This window comes from Anguilla anguilla, chromosome 18, assembly GCF_013347855.1.
Source record: "Anguilla anguilla isolate fAngAng1 chromosome 18, fAngAng1.pri, whole genome shotgun sequence".
NCBI lineage: Eukaryota > Metazoa > Chordata > Actinopteri > Anguilliformes > Anguillidae > Anguilla > Anguilla anguilla.
In genome coordinates, this window is record NC_049218.1 from 19720871 (window position 1) to 19736142 (window position 15272).

Genomic DNA, 15272 nt, shown 5'->3' on the forward strand with positions numbered 1-15272 from the left:
CAAGGAATAATGACATCAGAAAGGACCATTGTTAAAGGCTTCAGAATACACAATCAGAATTTCATTGAATGATTTTGGCTCATTCCCATAGCAAAGTATCACCTCAGTTTAATACAGGACTGGCGGCCTTTTGATGGCCAGTATTCCCGTCCACTAGATCACCTTCCTTTGAACTGAAATGAAGTTAATGTGGCACTGTATTGGAATCTTTTGGAAATGTTTTCAATCGATAAAAAAATTAAAAATTAGCTCAAAAGTCCTCTAATACATTCCCTTGCAGGCTCATTTGTAGATAATTTAATTAGACCAGTTTGTCCGCATCCAGATACACTTCTGACCATTCTGTTCAAAAGTCTTTACCACAAAGTGTTTGGAGAACTCTTCCATAAAATTATCAGAACATCTTTTAGTGTGCTAATTGGCATAAGTCTGATTAAAAAGTAAGCAAGAGCCTTTGAAAATGAAACTGCAACTGATGCTTCAGAGAGCTTAACAAAGTGAAGTTGTTTCTGAACCTCTGCATGCAAAACGGAACATGAAGGTAGATATCTGGCACTGAAATGTTAATTTCTCTTGTTTTGCCTAATTAATGTGAATGTTTCCTTAGAACAAAAAAATCCCTCAAAATATTAATTAGAACCTAAACATTCATGGTAGTTCCTCCTTGTGAACTGCTTAATTAGTGAGCTTTTATCATTTCATCATAATGTTAATTCGGTATTTCTAATTTGAATGTTTGTTTATTGGTAAGATAACACAAAATTTAATTGCACAGTAATATTGGCATTTAGTTTACAGCAGGGTGCAAATTCCTTTTGGTGTGAATAAAATAACTTTAAATATCTTATCTTATTTTGGGCTTATCTTTTCCAAAATAATATCAGTTACGTTTTCATTTTCTGTTGTAGTTTTATTTTTCACATAATGTACAAAAATATAGCCTCTTATTTGCATCTTTAAACACCTTTTTAATGAATTATAACTGAGCATATATCAATGTAAGGTGTGTATGTATGTGTGTATACATGGATATGTTTATTGGCAATATATGTAGTTTCTGTTTGACTGAGTATAGTATTGTACATTTACTGTGGATTTGTAACAAAAAATGTGAATTCTGTGAGTTGCTGTAGAATATTCTTAGCTGCTGTAGTAGTAATACTCTGACCTGCTGTTGAAACCTCTGACTGCTGTAGAATACTCTGACTGGTGGAATGCTATGACTATTGTGGAATTCTCTCAGCTGCTGTAGAATAGGCTGAGAAGCTGTAGAATATGCCACGCTGCTGTAGAATACTCTGGCCTGCTGTTCTGTTGAAAACTTTAAGGCCTCGTACACACTAGCAGTTTAAGTTTCAAAACATTTCAGAAATGTTTAAGTTGAGAGGTTTTTGTTATCTTAACCTGTTCATGCACATTACTCAAATGCATTAGGTGGTGTTCGAATGTGCTCCACGCAGTACATTTCCTTGGCGGTGAATTTAATCTTTTGTGTTACTTAGTAACCATAACATCATTTACAGTTTAATAAAATGAACAACATGGATCGACTTGTGGATTTCCAAGTGTTTGTGATATATCTCTTCCTCCATCCAAGTTGAACTGCCATCGACGACCATAATATATACAGATGGGTGACAAATTAAAGACCAGTGCCCATGGGTTTTGCACCATTGAACTCTCAAATGTGCATTTGACTTAGTAATGAGGGGTTTATGCACTGCGTCCCTACTATAATATCCCTCTCTATGTAGTTGTAGATGGACTGTTCTTGCTGACACAGTCTGGTCATGTTCTGCATTGACATTCTCAGGCACCTGAGGAAAAGTTGCTCCAATGTGTTTTTCCTTACGTTGCATGTATAAGCATCACGGTCGTCGAATGTGCGCTTTCGACCACAATTTCCGACCCTGTTTACTGATTGTCTTTTCCATAGATCTAAATGCAGATGTCACTTTATTCACTGTTCCTATTGAAACACTAGCCAGTTGAGCAGTCTTTGTGACTGAAGCTCAAGCCATCCGTGCCCCGATAAAGAACCCAAAGTAATATAGTTATATAGATATTATATAGATATTCTCCTCTGGCCATCTTGATCCAAAATCGAGGTCAACTGGGCCTGCTCAGCATTTTTGTGTGACATAGGGCACGATAGGATCCACTAATTTATTTTTCCTTTAATTTGACACTCTGTAGTTTTTTGAAATATTTTCGATCCTACCTCCAAGGGGTTTAAATAAAAATGTTTTTGAAACCAGTGTGAACTTGATTCAGTTTTTAGGAGAAGTTTGCGAAACAGGTTTTAGTGTTAGTGTGTATGAGGCCTATGCTGCTGTGGAATAGTCTGACCTGCATGAGTAAGTCCCACAGTCTTGGCATACGATTGGCTCTCCTCTGCCCACACTCCCTGCATGCGTGGCTTGTGGCTGCTGTTGAATACTCTGAACTGCTGTAGAATATGTTGAGCTGCTGCAGAATTCTTTGACCTACCGTATATTACTCTGTACTGCTGTAGAATACCGTGAGTGCAGTAGAATTACTTTGAGCTGCTTCAGAGTATTCTAAGCTGCTGTAGAATATTTTGTGAATACTCTGAGCTGCTGAAAATATTCTGATTGTTCTTATTACTAAAAATAACTTTTTTTTTTAGTTATTATGCTTAGAAGCATTATTTTCTTAATGCTTTTTAGTTGTCTTAATTCTATGATAATCTGTTTTTTTATTTTTGTGGAGTAACAACAACAAAGACAGACACACATACCTGGGAAGAATAAATGTATATGTTATAGTTTAAACTATGGGTTTACAACTCCATTCATGTAGTGCTGGTCTATGTGCTGGTTTTTATGGTGTGGTGTAGTCCATAGGGCTGCTGACAGTCAACCCATCTACAGCCTGTGATTCCTCACAATGGCACTTACTGTACTGTGACCCCCATCACTGTTTGCTCTCCCGTCTGAATGAAGTTAAAAGGAAAGAAGGAACAAAAGAAAACAACAAAAACTAAAAAAAAATTTATTTTTTTAAATTTGTACAGTTTTGTGAGTTTAAATATCACCAAAATGACCTAACTCTGTCTGTGAAGTAAAAAATCTAATGTTTTATTATTTGTTAATTTAATATCAAAAACTGTGGGCTGATTCTGGCCACTGCATAAGTTTTCAAATGTACCCTTAAATTTAACTGAATTTAACTGTATTTTTAAATCAGTCTATAGTCATCAGAATACTTTTCGTGATAAAGATGATTTGATTTCACTTTTTTAGTATAAAATTTACATAAAATTCTTATTCTGACATTTTGACTTGGGCTACATTTCCAAAAAAACTATAATGGGATGCATTGAAATAAAGTTAATAATATAATAATAATAAAATTTATTATTATTATTATTATTATTATTATTATTATTATTTTTATTTATTATATAGCTATAATAGATATGAATAATACAGATATTATATTATGATCTATGATGTGGAGTGTAAAGTTTATATTAGGCTTTCTCCTATCTCCATATCAGCCTTTAGTTACAAGATCTGGACCACACTGACTCATAGAGCATTCTGCAAGCAGTGGATCACTTCCATATCAACAAGTGTAATCCAGGCCTGCCTGGTGTTCCCGATTGTGCTGGAGCACATGTTAAGGCACTCAAGCACAGTGGACTGGTGTTGAGCTGTTTAGTTCCATTCAGAGATGACTGAGGTTTCAGGAGACCAGCCCAACTGACAGGGAAACACCCATTAGCCCAAAGAATCCGTTAGTAACTAAAATGAATATATTTTGAAAGTAATCTGTTCATATCCGTTTATATATATATATATATATATATATATATAAATATATATAAATATGCACACACATTACTGGTTTCATTTACAGCTGTGCATTATAAACTAAGGTTCAATAATCTGTAACCATGAGAAACATCTATATCGTTAAAAGCATTTTGTGATGAGTTTAACCCATCTACACTCCACGCATAAATTTTTCAGCACTTTTTGAAATACACATTATTCCTGTCACACTGTCTCTATATTTTGGTTTATAGTCTTACCACAGAAGGATTTCTGTTATAAAGAAAACGTAAGCTTCTTTCAATACCGACCATATTTCTTTTTATTTTATTTGATGGAATTGGCAGTGAGACTCTGGTGTTCATGGGGAGGACAGTTAGTGTTTGGATCATGAAAAGGCTGGAGGCTTTAGAACTGAATGTGATGCAGTGGGAGCTACCTGCTGGGACTGTTCACAGAATAAAGCCAAGTAAATAAAAAAAGACTCAATTTAGGGGCAAATGTGGCGATGCAGAATTGGGTGGGTGTTGGGGGGGGGGGGGGGGGGGGTGAAATGCACCGGTGGTTTGGGGAGTTTGTTGCGACTGGCGGGAGGGTGGAGAAGTGTTGGGGAACAGGAGGCCCATCCTACTGGGTGGGTTTCCTGCCCCTAACAGTTGAGTAGGTGAGAGGACCCCCTTCTTCAAAACCCCCAGAGCCACCCCCACAGCCAATGGGACAATAAAGCTCTCTCCTTACATCTCCCCTCCCTCTCCCCTTCTCACATACTGAGACATTTTTCCACATTGCCTGGATTAGGAACACTTTCACTTAGATCTATGTGTGTTGCCCCTACAGACAAAGAAACACTTGGAGACAGGATTAGTAGGATTAAAAGGGATTCACATATGTCCAGTTCAAGCAATTGGTATTCAAAGCTTTACACTTTCAAATGCCACCAAGAGAGAGCAAAGAAGCTGAGAGCTTTTCTTAGCATTGCTGCACCTTATGAGGAAAGGTTCCTTTTTTAACCCAAACAATGGAATTGTGGGTATACTTCTCCTCTTTCTGTGAGGTTTTTATTGCTGTGGAATATGAGATGCATTTCGTGATGGCTTCTAATGGATGGATGATGCATCATGGATCCTTTTATGTCATTCTCTTACACACTTATTTTATGTTTCTTTTTAGCAACTGATTTTAAAATAGTTTTTATTACTAACAATGATATTCACCAAAAGCATCATAACAATGCTAGTGAATATAGTTTGTTGTTTTCAGGTCCATAAACCTTTTCTTATCTATTTTCAGCTTCTAGGGTCATCTCCAAGTTATTTAAATAAACACTGTAATGACCACTGGTGTAATGAACTGTAATAAGCACTGTAATGAACATCTCTTTTGGTAGCTAAAATAATGAGGAGGAAGATGGTTTGTTCAAGAAACAATATTGCATGTCTAAATGTCTTAAGAGTGAAGGAGATCTGAAAAATCAGAGGATTCTATATCTAAGACCTAAAAAGCAGTTTAAAAAGTAAAGTTGTTCAGTTTATGTGAAGTTTATCTGTAAATGAGTAAAAGAACAATATGTACGACAAACTACCATGTATTTTACCCCGTCATGCTCTGAAGAAGAAGAATTATGCCTCTGATTAATTTACTGTTTACCGGAGTGCATAGATTTTTAGGCCATGCCTATGCTTTCTGCTTCCAATCTTTACAGCATATGAGGGCGACACAGTGGTGCAGTGAGTAGCACTGTTGCCTCACAGCAAGAAGGTCCTGGGTTTGAATATCTGTGTGGAGTTAGCATGTTCTCCCCATGTCCGCGTGGGTTATGTCGGAGTACTTCATGTTCGGTTTCCTCCCGCAGTCCAAAGACATGCAGGTAGGCTAATTGGAGACTCTAAATTGCCCATGGGTGTGTGAGTGAATGGTGAGTGAACGCTGTGTGTGCCCTGCGATAGATTGGCGGCCTGTTCAGGGTGTATTCCTGCCTCTTGCCCAATGCGTGCTGGGATAGGCTCCTGCACCTCCCTCCAGCACCCCCCGCAACCCTGCCCAGGATAAGTGGGTATAGATAATGGATGGATATAATGATGAACACAAAAATGCCATTTATTAATAGGTCTAAATTATTTTCTAGACTAAAATTAAGAGCTGTAAACATTTGTTAGAGCATTACATTTTATTTAAAAAAGATTTCAAACTTAGTGGCCACTAGGGCAAGCTACAATGTGTATCATTTAGCAATAGTTTCCTAATAATACTGCAACCATAGCCTGTTGGGCTATGCATGCAAAGGGTTTGCATCCAAACTTGTGTAGCCTATAGCAACAGAACAGCAGTACTTCTGTGTAAATGAAACATGTGACGAATAATGAATACAGTTATTTTAAAAAAGGGAGAGTGGTCACTTAATTTGGCTGCAGCTTGCAGGTAACGGAAAACTGTCAATCTTTTCCAAGCATTCTAAACCTACTTTTTACCAGGAAGTCATGCTGAGATTACATGACACTAAGCCAAGGTTGGCAAAGGTGATATAGGTGATCTGATGGAAATACAGAGGAAAAGCATGTGTAAGCAGATATGAAAACATAAAAACGTTATACAAAAAGAAGGGTAAATATCTGGGTATGAAAAATAAAAACTGCAGTTAGACAGAAGACTTTGTGCTGCACAGGAGGGAGTAGACAAGCTATCTACATGGACTGCTTCATCTGTTTCTGCAATGCATGCAGTGTTTTTGTGTGCAATCCATTAGCCAGGCTGTTTGCTAGTCTCTTCCCAAAAACATTGCTACATGCTATCTTTGTCTCATGCTTTAGCTTAATGTCAAATAAAGCATTCCAAATTCAGAGTAAGCCAACCAATGCACTCCCCATCTGCATAGTATGCATATACTGCATATTTTATTCTGTGATTCTCCAAATGCCTTGGAAATATCTCAGAAGAGCATGGCTCATAGTCATATACCATCATATTATAATATAATAATATTGCTGATCTCACCAAAAACATTCAAATTTCTAAATGAGAAATCGGCTGGTTTTCATAAATGTAACATTCTGTTTAAAAAAATTGCAGTTGAGAGAAAAATAACTGTTTAAAACATGGCAGCCAGGAGCCAGTCTGCTCTGAGAAATCATTTTGTAGTTTGTATTTTCTATTTGACTCAGAACTTGGTATAAATAATGTATATAATTACTTCTTTAAAATGATCGAATTTTTTTCTGTAACAGAATTTTCCTAAGTAGCATAGCTGATGTGAAATCAGAGAGTTTGTACATTATCCACAGTGAACCTCCAAACACAAACAAAAATATCGGAGAGCCATAGGATCTGCTGGTTTTGGTTTTCACCTTAAAATGAGTAACCAACTCAGTCCTAAGAATCCAGGTGAGGCAAGTTAATTGACACAGTTAAATACTGAGTAGCAAAGAAACCAGCAGAACCTGTAGCTCTCCAAAGACCTTTGTTTAAGCCATCAGTATTCTTGACTTACAGTGAGCTTCATAATGTTTTTTTTTTTTTTTTTTGTACATCTTTTTTTTCTTGATTTGGCAATGTACTCCACAATTTTAGATATTTAATCAAACAATTCTCATGTAGTTAAACTGCACATTCTCAGCTTGCATTAAAGGCTAATTATATACATTTTGGTTTCACCATGCAGAAATTACAGCACTTAACATAGTTCCCCCTATTTCATGGCACCATAATGATTGGGACAAATGGCTTCACAGGTGTTTCTGATTAGTCAGGTGTGTTCCATTGCTTGCCCAGCGTATGTATAAGAGAGCTTACAATATCTAGTCTTGATTCCAGGCATTTGATTGCCTTTGGAGTCTGTTATTGCTGTTTGTCAACACAAGGACCAGAGTTGTGACAATGAAAGTTAATATGGACAAAGCGGTTATGTGGCTGAGAAATAAGAAGAGTCAGAGACATAGTCCAAACTTTAGGTTGAACACAACTATTTGTTTGGAACACCATTAAGAAAGACAGAACTGGTGAGCTCAGTAATCGCAAAGGGCCTTTTAGGCTAAGGAAAACCTCTACATTTTATGAGAAAATAATTCTTACCTTAATGAAAACAAACCCCCAAACACCTGTCTGACTGATCAGAAACACTCTTCAAGAGGCAGGTATGGATGTATCAGTGACTACTGTCCACAGAAGACTGCACGAACACAGTGCAGTACAGAGGCTACACAACAAGATGCAAACCATTGTTTAGCCGGAAACACAGGATGGTTAGGCTACACTTTTCTTAGACGTTAATAAAAGTTCTGCTTGAATTCTGGGAAAAGGTCTTGTGGACAGATGAGAGCAAGATGGACTTGTATCAGAGTGATCACAAGAGCTACAGTAAGTGTAGAGGCCAAGAGGAACTGCCCAAGATCCAAAGCACCCTACCCTGACGTCTGTGAAACATGGTGGTGGGGGTGTTATGAATTAGGCTTGTATTGCTAAAGCAGGTACTGGCTCACTTGACTTCATTGATGATGTAACTACTGATAGCAGCAGCAGAATGAATTCTGAAGTGTACAGAAGCATCTTATTTGCTCAAGTTCAAGCAAATGCCTCCAAGCCCATTGGACTGCGCTTTATCCTAATGCAAGACAATTATATCAAATGTACTGCCAAAGCAACAAAGGAGTTTTTAGAAGCTAAAAACTGGAAAATTATTGACAGGTCAAGTCATTTACCCGATCGGTATCCAATTGAACGCTAGTTTCATATGCTGAAGAGAAAACTTAAGACAACTGCCCCCCAAAACAAGCAGGAGCTGAAGATGGCGCAGAAGATGCTCAGCGGCTCAGGATGGCTATTGGTCACAGGATACAAAGGATATGTGACAAAGTAGCCTACTAAACATGACTACTTTCATTTATATAACATATGTACACCCCAAACATTGCGATACCCTGAAATGAGGGGCTATATATAAAAAGTGCTGTCATTTCTTCATGGTGAAACCAAATGTATAAAAATAAAAACTGAGAATGTGCACTTTAACAACATGTGAATTGTTTGATTACAAATCTGAAATTGTGGAGTACAGAGCTAAATCAAGAAAAATATGTCTTTGTCCCCAACATTATGACCTCATTGTATATCACCTTTATAAATCCCAGTTTTTTTTATTTTCACGTTTATAACTTAAATTAATATATGAGTGTGAGTGAGTTGGCTTTTAGATTGATACTGCTGCTGTCTATAGACTCCAGACTACAGAGTCTTATTTCAGCTTGAGCTCCATTATTACTTTTCACAACCAGATGTATTAGTTGTTTATTTTATAATTCTAATCATTATGTAAGTATGGTTTGCAAGGACAACCTTTTTACGGGTGTGTGATCTTCCTGCAGTTGTACCAACCAGATGTAAACAAAAGTCATTCTTCCACACAAATCAGTACAGCTAATGATATTCAATAAAGAGGCAATTATGTTTTCTAATCAGAGTCAATCATCCGAGAGTATATTTCATTGGCTGAAAGGTCTAATTTCCTGTAGTATCGCTATTGCAGAGGGGAAAAAAGTCACTTGAATTAATTTTGGCAAGGTACCTCGACAGTTCTGATTGACTTCCTTCAGTAATCTCGTTCTAAAGCCCGCATAAAGCACTTACATTTGTTTCAATTTATAATTTCAGGATTGTTTTATTTCCAGTGAATGCCATGCGTATAATTACATGCCTTCAACGCATCATTTTTAATTAAAAATGGGGATGTCATGTTCTGCTTATTAATGTAACCGCAGAAAATACTATATTTTATAACTGTATCCTATCTATGATGTAACTCCGTTTAATGGAATACAATACTAAACACTAAAGGATGTATTGTTCGCTGTTGGATAATGCGGACCTCCCAGCTCACAAAAAATGTCCTGCAATTTACCGTCGGATAATGCAAGTCAGCACCTGCATGACGTCACGTCGTCACAGTCAGAACTTCAGTGTAAATATCTTTGTAGCCCCGTGTAGTATAGGTCTAGCATATTTAAGCAGTATAATTTATTTGATGGTATTAAAACATATTTAGACAGAGTTGTCTGTTGCAATTGGTTCCCAAGCCTAAGCAAAATATGCAGTAAATTTTTAACAGAATCCAAAACTATTTAAAAATAAATCGCTTTCAGTGTCCCACGTGGAAATCCCTGTCACTAAGTGCAGAATTCCCATTGCGCTTTTTCTTTTTTGTTTGAATTTTCATATTGCATAGGCCTAAATCAAGTTTTGGACTTTCAGATGAATTAAGCTACATTGTCTGATTACCATATCCTCTATAGCCGAATACGATGGGCATTAAGTTCGCTCATTTGGGCATTATTGTTCTAAAGGCGGCAGGTATGCAGATCAATACTAAAGACACGTCGCGAAGCCTCCGTGTTCCAGTGTGTTAATTACCACCGTGGTTCAGTCTGAGCGTTCATGTCCCAGTAGTGAAGTACGGTACCCAGGCGGGGTCCTCGGCCGCAGAGCGGTCATTGTAGTGGGCCTTCAGGAATGCTTGCTCTAAAATATATTTTCTGTAGCAGTTTTACGGCCCTGCTTAGACTGTGGACAAAAATCAGCCTGCTAATTAATTTGTTCATGTATTAATTATACAATACATGTATTAATTACCAGTATTTCAATAGTATTATATTGGTAAATTATATGAAATAATTATCAATAATAATAATCATACCTAGCAATGTTATAAAGTGATAAAATTATAAAGTGTATAGTTACTATATGTCTAATAAATGTGTTGTGCAGTGAGGAATTATAAAGCAATTTCCTGAACGAACGTGTGTGCGTGCGTGCGCGCGCGCACGTGAGCGCGCATGAGTCCCAGCAAACGGTCTTAAGTGTCATGTTCTATTGAAACCTTTTTATATAAATTTGAGGGCTTTTTCCAAATGCGATTTTAAAAACTGAAGGGGAAGTATTTTTTGTCATATTATTTTCTTTAAAGGCAAAATGTGTATAACAGTAAATATCTTTCCTATCCAGAGAGTTTTTATTACGACTACTAGCCTACTACTAGTATTATTTTTCTAAATTGAATAATAATAATAATAATAATATTTGCGGAATGACAATAACAAATTATTCAAATATGTTCTGATTTGGTTCAAAAAACATAGTTCATGGAATGATGCTAGACATTTTCGTGGTTTTAACCCTTCGTTAATAACAGCAATACTGTAATTACGTTCTTCACCTAATGCTAACAAAAACAGCGATGTCATACTGGGCCACTTTAAATATGTAAACGAGAACTATTCCATTATTTACAGTGGTTTTGCAATGTCATTGCACTGTGCCCAACAGAAGGTTGACTGTTAAATCAAACTCTTGATAAGGTAGGCCTATAGGGTTCGTCCATTTTATTTTTTTATTATTCTGTTAATAATGTCAAATTATGACGGTGGTTACATATTTTATTAACATGCAGCACAGAACATAAAGGTAATTCATTTTGAAATATTTCAGAAACAATGTTGAAGTGCACATGTTACTTTTAGGCACAATTAAAAGATATATATGTGACAACTATACTTTATTCACAGCAGAGGTGAGCATATTGGTATAAAATGTCAAAACATAGTGAAGCCATCGAATTTAATCCGCTGCTGTAAAAGCAATTACAAATGGTTGTCTCTAATGGGCTAATGTAGAATCTGGGGCTTGATCCATTAATGGGACATTGCAAATTTAGCTACCACGTGAACGTCTCTGAAAACATATCCGACACATGTAGCATTGATGGAATTTGGGTTATTCGAAGAGTTTGTTTTAGGAGTCTTGAATGACAAATCGCTGGACGAAGTAAAAGGGAAGGAATCATCTTCATTTTTACATCATATAGGCTGCTCGACATAATCCATGTGAGATTATATTTCTGAAATTGAGAAAGTTTGTTTGATGTAGACTTTGCTAAAATGTAAATGTACACTTTCAATTTGTTAATGATAATAATAATAATAATAATAATAATAATAATAATAATTATTATTATTATTATTATTATACTTATAATTATAATAATAATAATGTCTAGAAAGCGATAGCATTTTTATTTAAACAGCTTGGGTTCAGAGGAAGAAATTGACACACTAACGGAATATTTCACAGTAGGCTATAATCTTAAAAAAAAACACGAAATCACCATCGAAAGCGACTACTGTGTCAGGGTAAATCTATTTCGTAATGACAAAAACAGTATTGCGTTTAAGGATGAGTTCTGCTCTGGACTGGATAAGATCTAATTTTGTCATGTTACGACCAGTCATCTGACGCAAAACTTACTTCTCAACCCCTCTCAATAAAAAGTGTTTTTGATTTAGGTTTTTGGAAGAAAAAAAACGATGACGACATTTTTGCGTGTACTGTAGCTCATTAACAGCTCACTTATACAATGTAACGGATTTCACCTGTCATATGACATGTTGTTATGCTGGAAAGTTGTAAATAAGTATAATGGTTTCAAATTACTTTGCAAAAGGAGCAAGCAAACTAATGTCTATTTAATTTAGCGCATTTTAAGTGTGTGTGCATGCATAAATAAATAATTAAATACATAAATAAATAAATGTGTGTATGTGTGTGTATATATATATATATATGGGCGCGCGCACACTTGTAATGACCAATATAAGTGTGTGTATATTGGTCATATACACAATATGGCATAACCAATGAAACGTTTTATTACTCACAAAAGTCAAAATTGAACTGTCAATATGGAATTGCTATTTAGTCTAATGATTGACAGTGCATTTTAAAATAGTCCGAAAACAACACAATTCTGTTCAAATTAGCCATACCAAAACCATATTCCGGTACCATTCCACTTATACGGTTTACCCCTGGCGTGGACGAAGGCAGATCTGCAATTAATCTCCGTGTTTAATTTAGCAGAACAGAAAAAGCAAGCTATGGGATGCGCGTAAGATAAACCGATGAGACAATCTACAAAAAAACAAAAAAAAAACAAACCCGTTATTATATCTAGTGAGCTGAGGAGTGTTTTCAAGTTGCCTTGGTTTCAGAAGATCCAGGACTGAAGTGTCCCCCACGGTGGCAAAACAATGAGTATGAATAGATGTTCCTTGGTCAATGGGACAGTCAAAGCACGCCGCCCCGTATAACGCGCACGTCATCCTAACAAGACCATATGAATAGGAGGGCTTCTTTGTGCCCTGCTCTTAAGCAGCTCTATAAATACGCAGATCCCCCTGTTACCTCGCTACAGACCAAGAGGCGCACCCTCGAGATAAAAGTAAACAAAGCAACCCAAGCCAGCGGCCGGAGAGCGTTTTATATTGATTAACTACCCCTGAAAAACCAAAGACAGCACGCCGACGACAGCAATCAGGTGATCAGACAAGACTGACTTTAAAAACAGAGGCAGAGACAGAGAGGAAAGCGACCTCCTACCCAGCCGAACTAATAAAAATGAATTCAGATTCCAGCTCGAGCAGAGCTTCTTCGCCAGACATGGACGGGATCTATCTCAGAGACCACCACCTGCAAGACGGGCGACTCAATTCCGTGTCTTCCACTCAGAACGAAATTCTACAGAAGATGACGAGCGAACACCTTTCCAGGAACGGGGATAAAACACCTACAGGGAGCAAGTACAAACTCAAGAAGCAGGTGACCGAGCAAGAGGTACAGCAGCTCAGACTGAAAATCAACGGCCGAGAACGTAAGAGGATGCATGACTTGAATCTGGCAATGGACGGACTCAGAGAGGTGATGCCTTACGCTCACGGGCCGTCCGTGAGGAAGTTGTCCAAAATTGCCACTCTTCTGCTCGCCAGAAATTACATTTTGATGCTCACGAGCTCGTTGGACGAGATGAAGAGGCTGGTTGGAGAAATTTATGGTGGGCACCACTCTGCGTTTCATTGCAGTGCAGTTGGACACTCAGCCAGTCACGCGGTGCACACCGGTAACTCTCCCCACCAGGTGCACCCGCTACTCGGAAGCGCACTTCCTTCTTCCACTTCGGCCACTCTTTCCACGACTTTACCTGGACTAACCTCCATCCGAGCCCCCCACTCCCTGCTGAAGACAGCGCCTACGCCCCCGCTTCCACTCGGGAGTGGTTTCCAGCACTGGGCAGGTTTACCGTGTCCTTGTACCATCTGCCAGGTGCCCCCACCTCCTCACATTCCTATTACTTCAGCCGGACTCACGAGACTTTCGTCCGAAAACAAGGACGTAATGAAGTAGGACTGAACATTGAACGTCTTCAAATAAATAGACTATGCCACAAAGTAGTGCGATCATTTCATGTTCCTGGGGGAGATTTTAAGATGGACAAGAAGAAACAAAACTGTATGCATGCCTGCAATTTAATATTTCAGTTCATTCGTTTGCTCATTAGTTTTACATGTTAAACCTACTTTTTCTTCCTTGTAACAAGGATCTGGTCAAAAACAATTTTCAAGGTAACTGATTCGCTGGTTATTAGGTGTCTCCAGAGCTGCATCACACGATGTAAATAATTTTTATCATATTAAAAGGGATCATACACACGTTCAATTTGTTCTTGGACATCATCTACTAATCTGGGCTAATTTACTGAGAAATTGTTGTTTTGAAGATAAATAAGAAATATTTAGTGTTGTGTCAAAAAAAGTGGGAGTGAGATGCATGCAGGTTTAAATGGATTTTCTTTCTTTTTTCTTTTTTTTGTTGTAAAATTCATCATTTGCTGGAATGACGGATGCGCTGTGTTCCTTGTAACAAGGATCGTTAAAATAAGAAAACTGAAATGGGTTGATTTATTTCTGTGGTCATATATAAATATAAATAAATAAATATATATACAGTTCGAGAAAATAGTGAAATTATATTGTTTTTTCGACGTTTTATTTCACTACTAAAATAGTTTTATTATAGCTACGTGAAGTTATTCTGTGTACATTTTCATTTTTGTATAATTTGAACAATTTTAGCATGGCTTCTGTGGTTAAAGTAGCTACAAAGCATGTTTCGTTTGCTGGAAAGATTTTGTTATGCCCAGAGACAACCTTGTGTCTTTATTTTTGTACATTGTTGATGATTATTGATATATTTATTATTGCCCAGTGTTCCTGGATGAAGTTTCAATAAACTATTATAAAAATGTTTTTTTTAATCTAATTTATTAATTATATTAGCAGATTATGTAAATGACACTACTATTTTACTTGCGCTTTCCATTTAGAATCCAGATTTTCCATTAATATTCCCCTTAAAATGGTTGCCTTTAATTCCTAAAACTTGTTTAGTCTCACTTCATTCACTTACAAAATTGCCTTTCGTTTCAGCTCAAGAACACGCGAATATTTTATTGAAGTTATGACAAAATTCATTCCATTTGTTGAGGTCAAACGCCTTGCCGGAGTATTGCAGCTCTCCCTTGCTTGTCTCAGCTAATCAAAAAAGTATATATCTTAGAGTCACTTGAATTGATAATATATTGTGAACGCTCCGTATGTT

At 37.0% G+C, this 15272-nt stretch overlaps 1 protein-coding gene across 1 annotated transcript; it reads left to right on the forward strand.

Moving 5' to 3' along the window:
- Positions 1-13004: 13004 nt before the first annotated feature.
- Positions 13005-14918, forward strand: olig3 (oligodendrocyte transcription factor 3). Its single transcript, XM_035399580.1, has one exon. The coding sequence runs from the start codon at positions 13236-13238 to the stop codon at positions 14016-14018; it is 783 nt and encodes a 260-aa protein (XP_035255471.1). The 5' UTR covers positions 13005-13235; the 3' UTR covers positions 14019-14918.
- Positions 14919-15272: the final 354 nt, after the last annotated feature.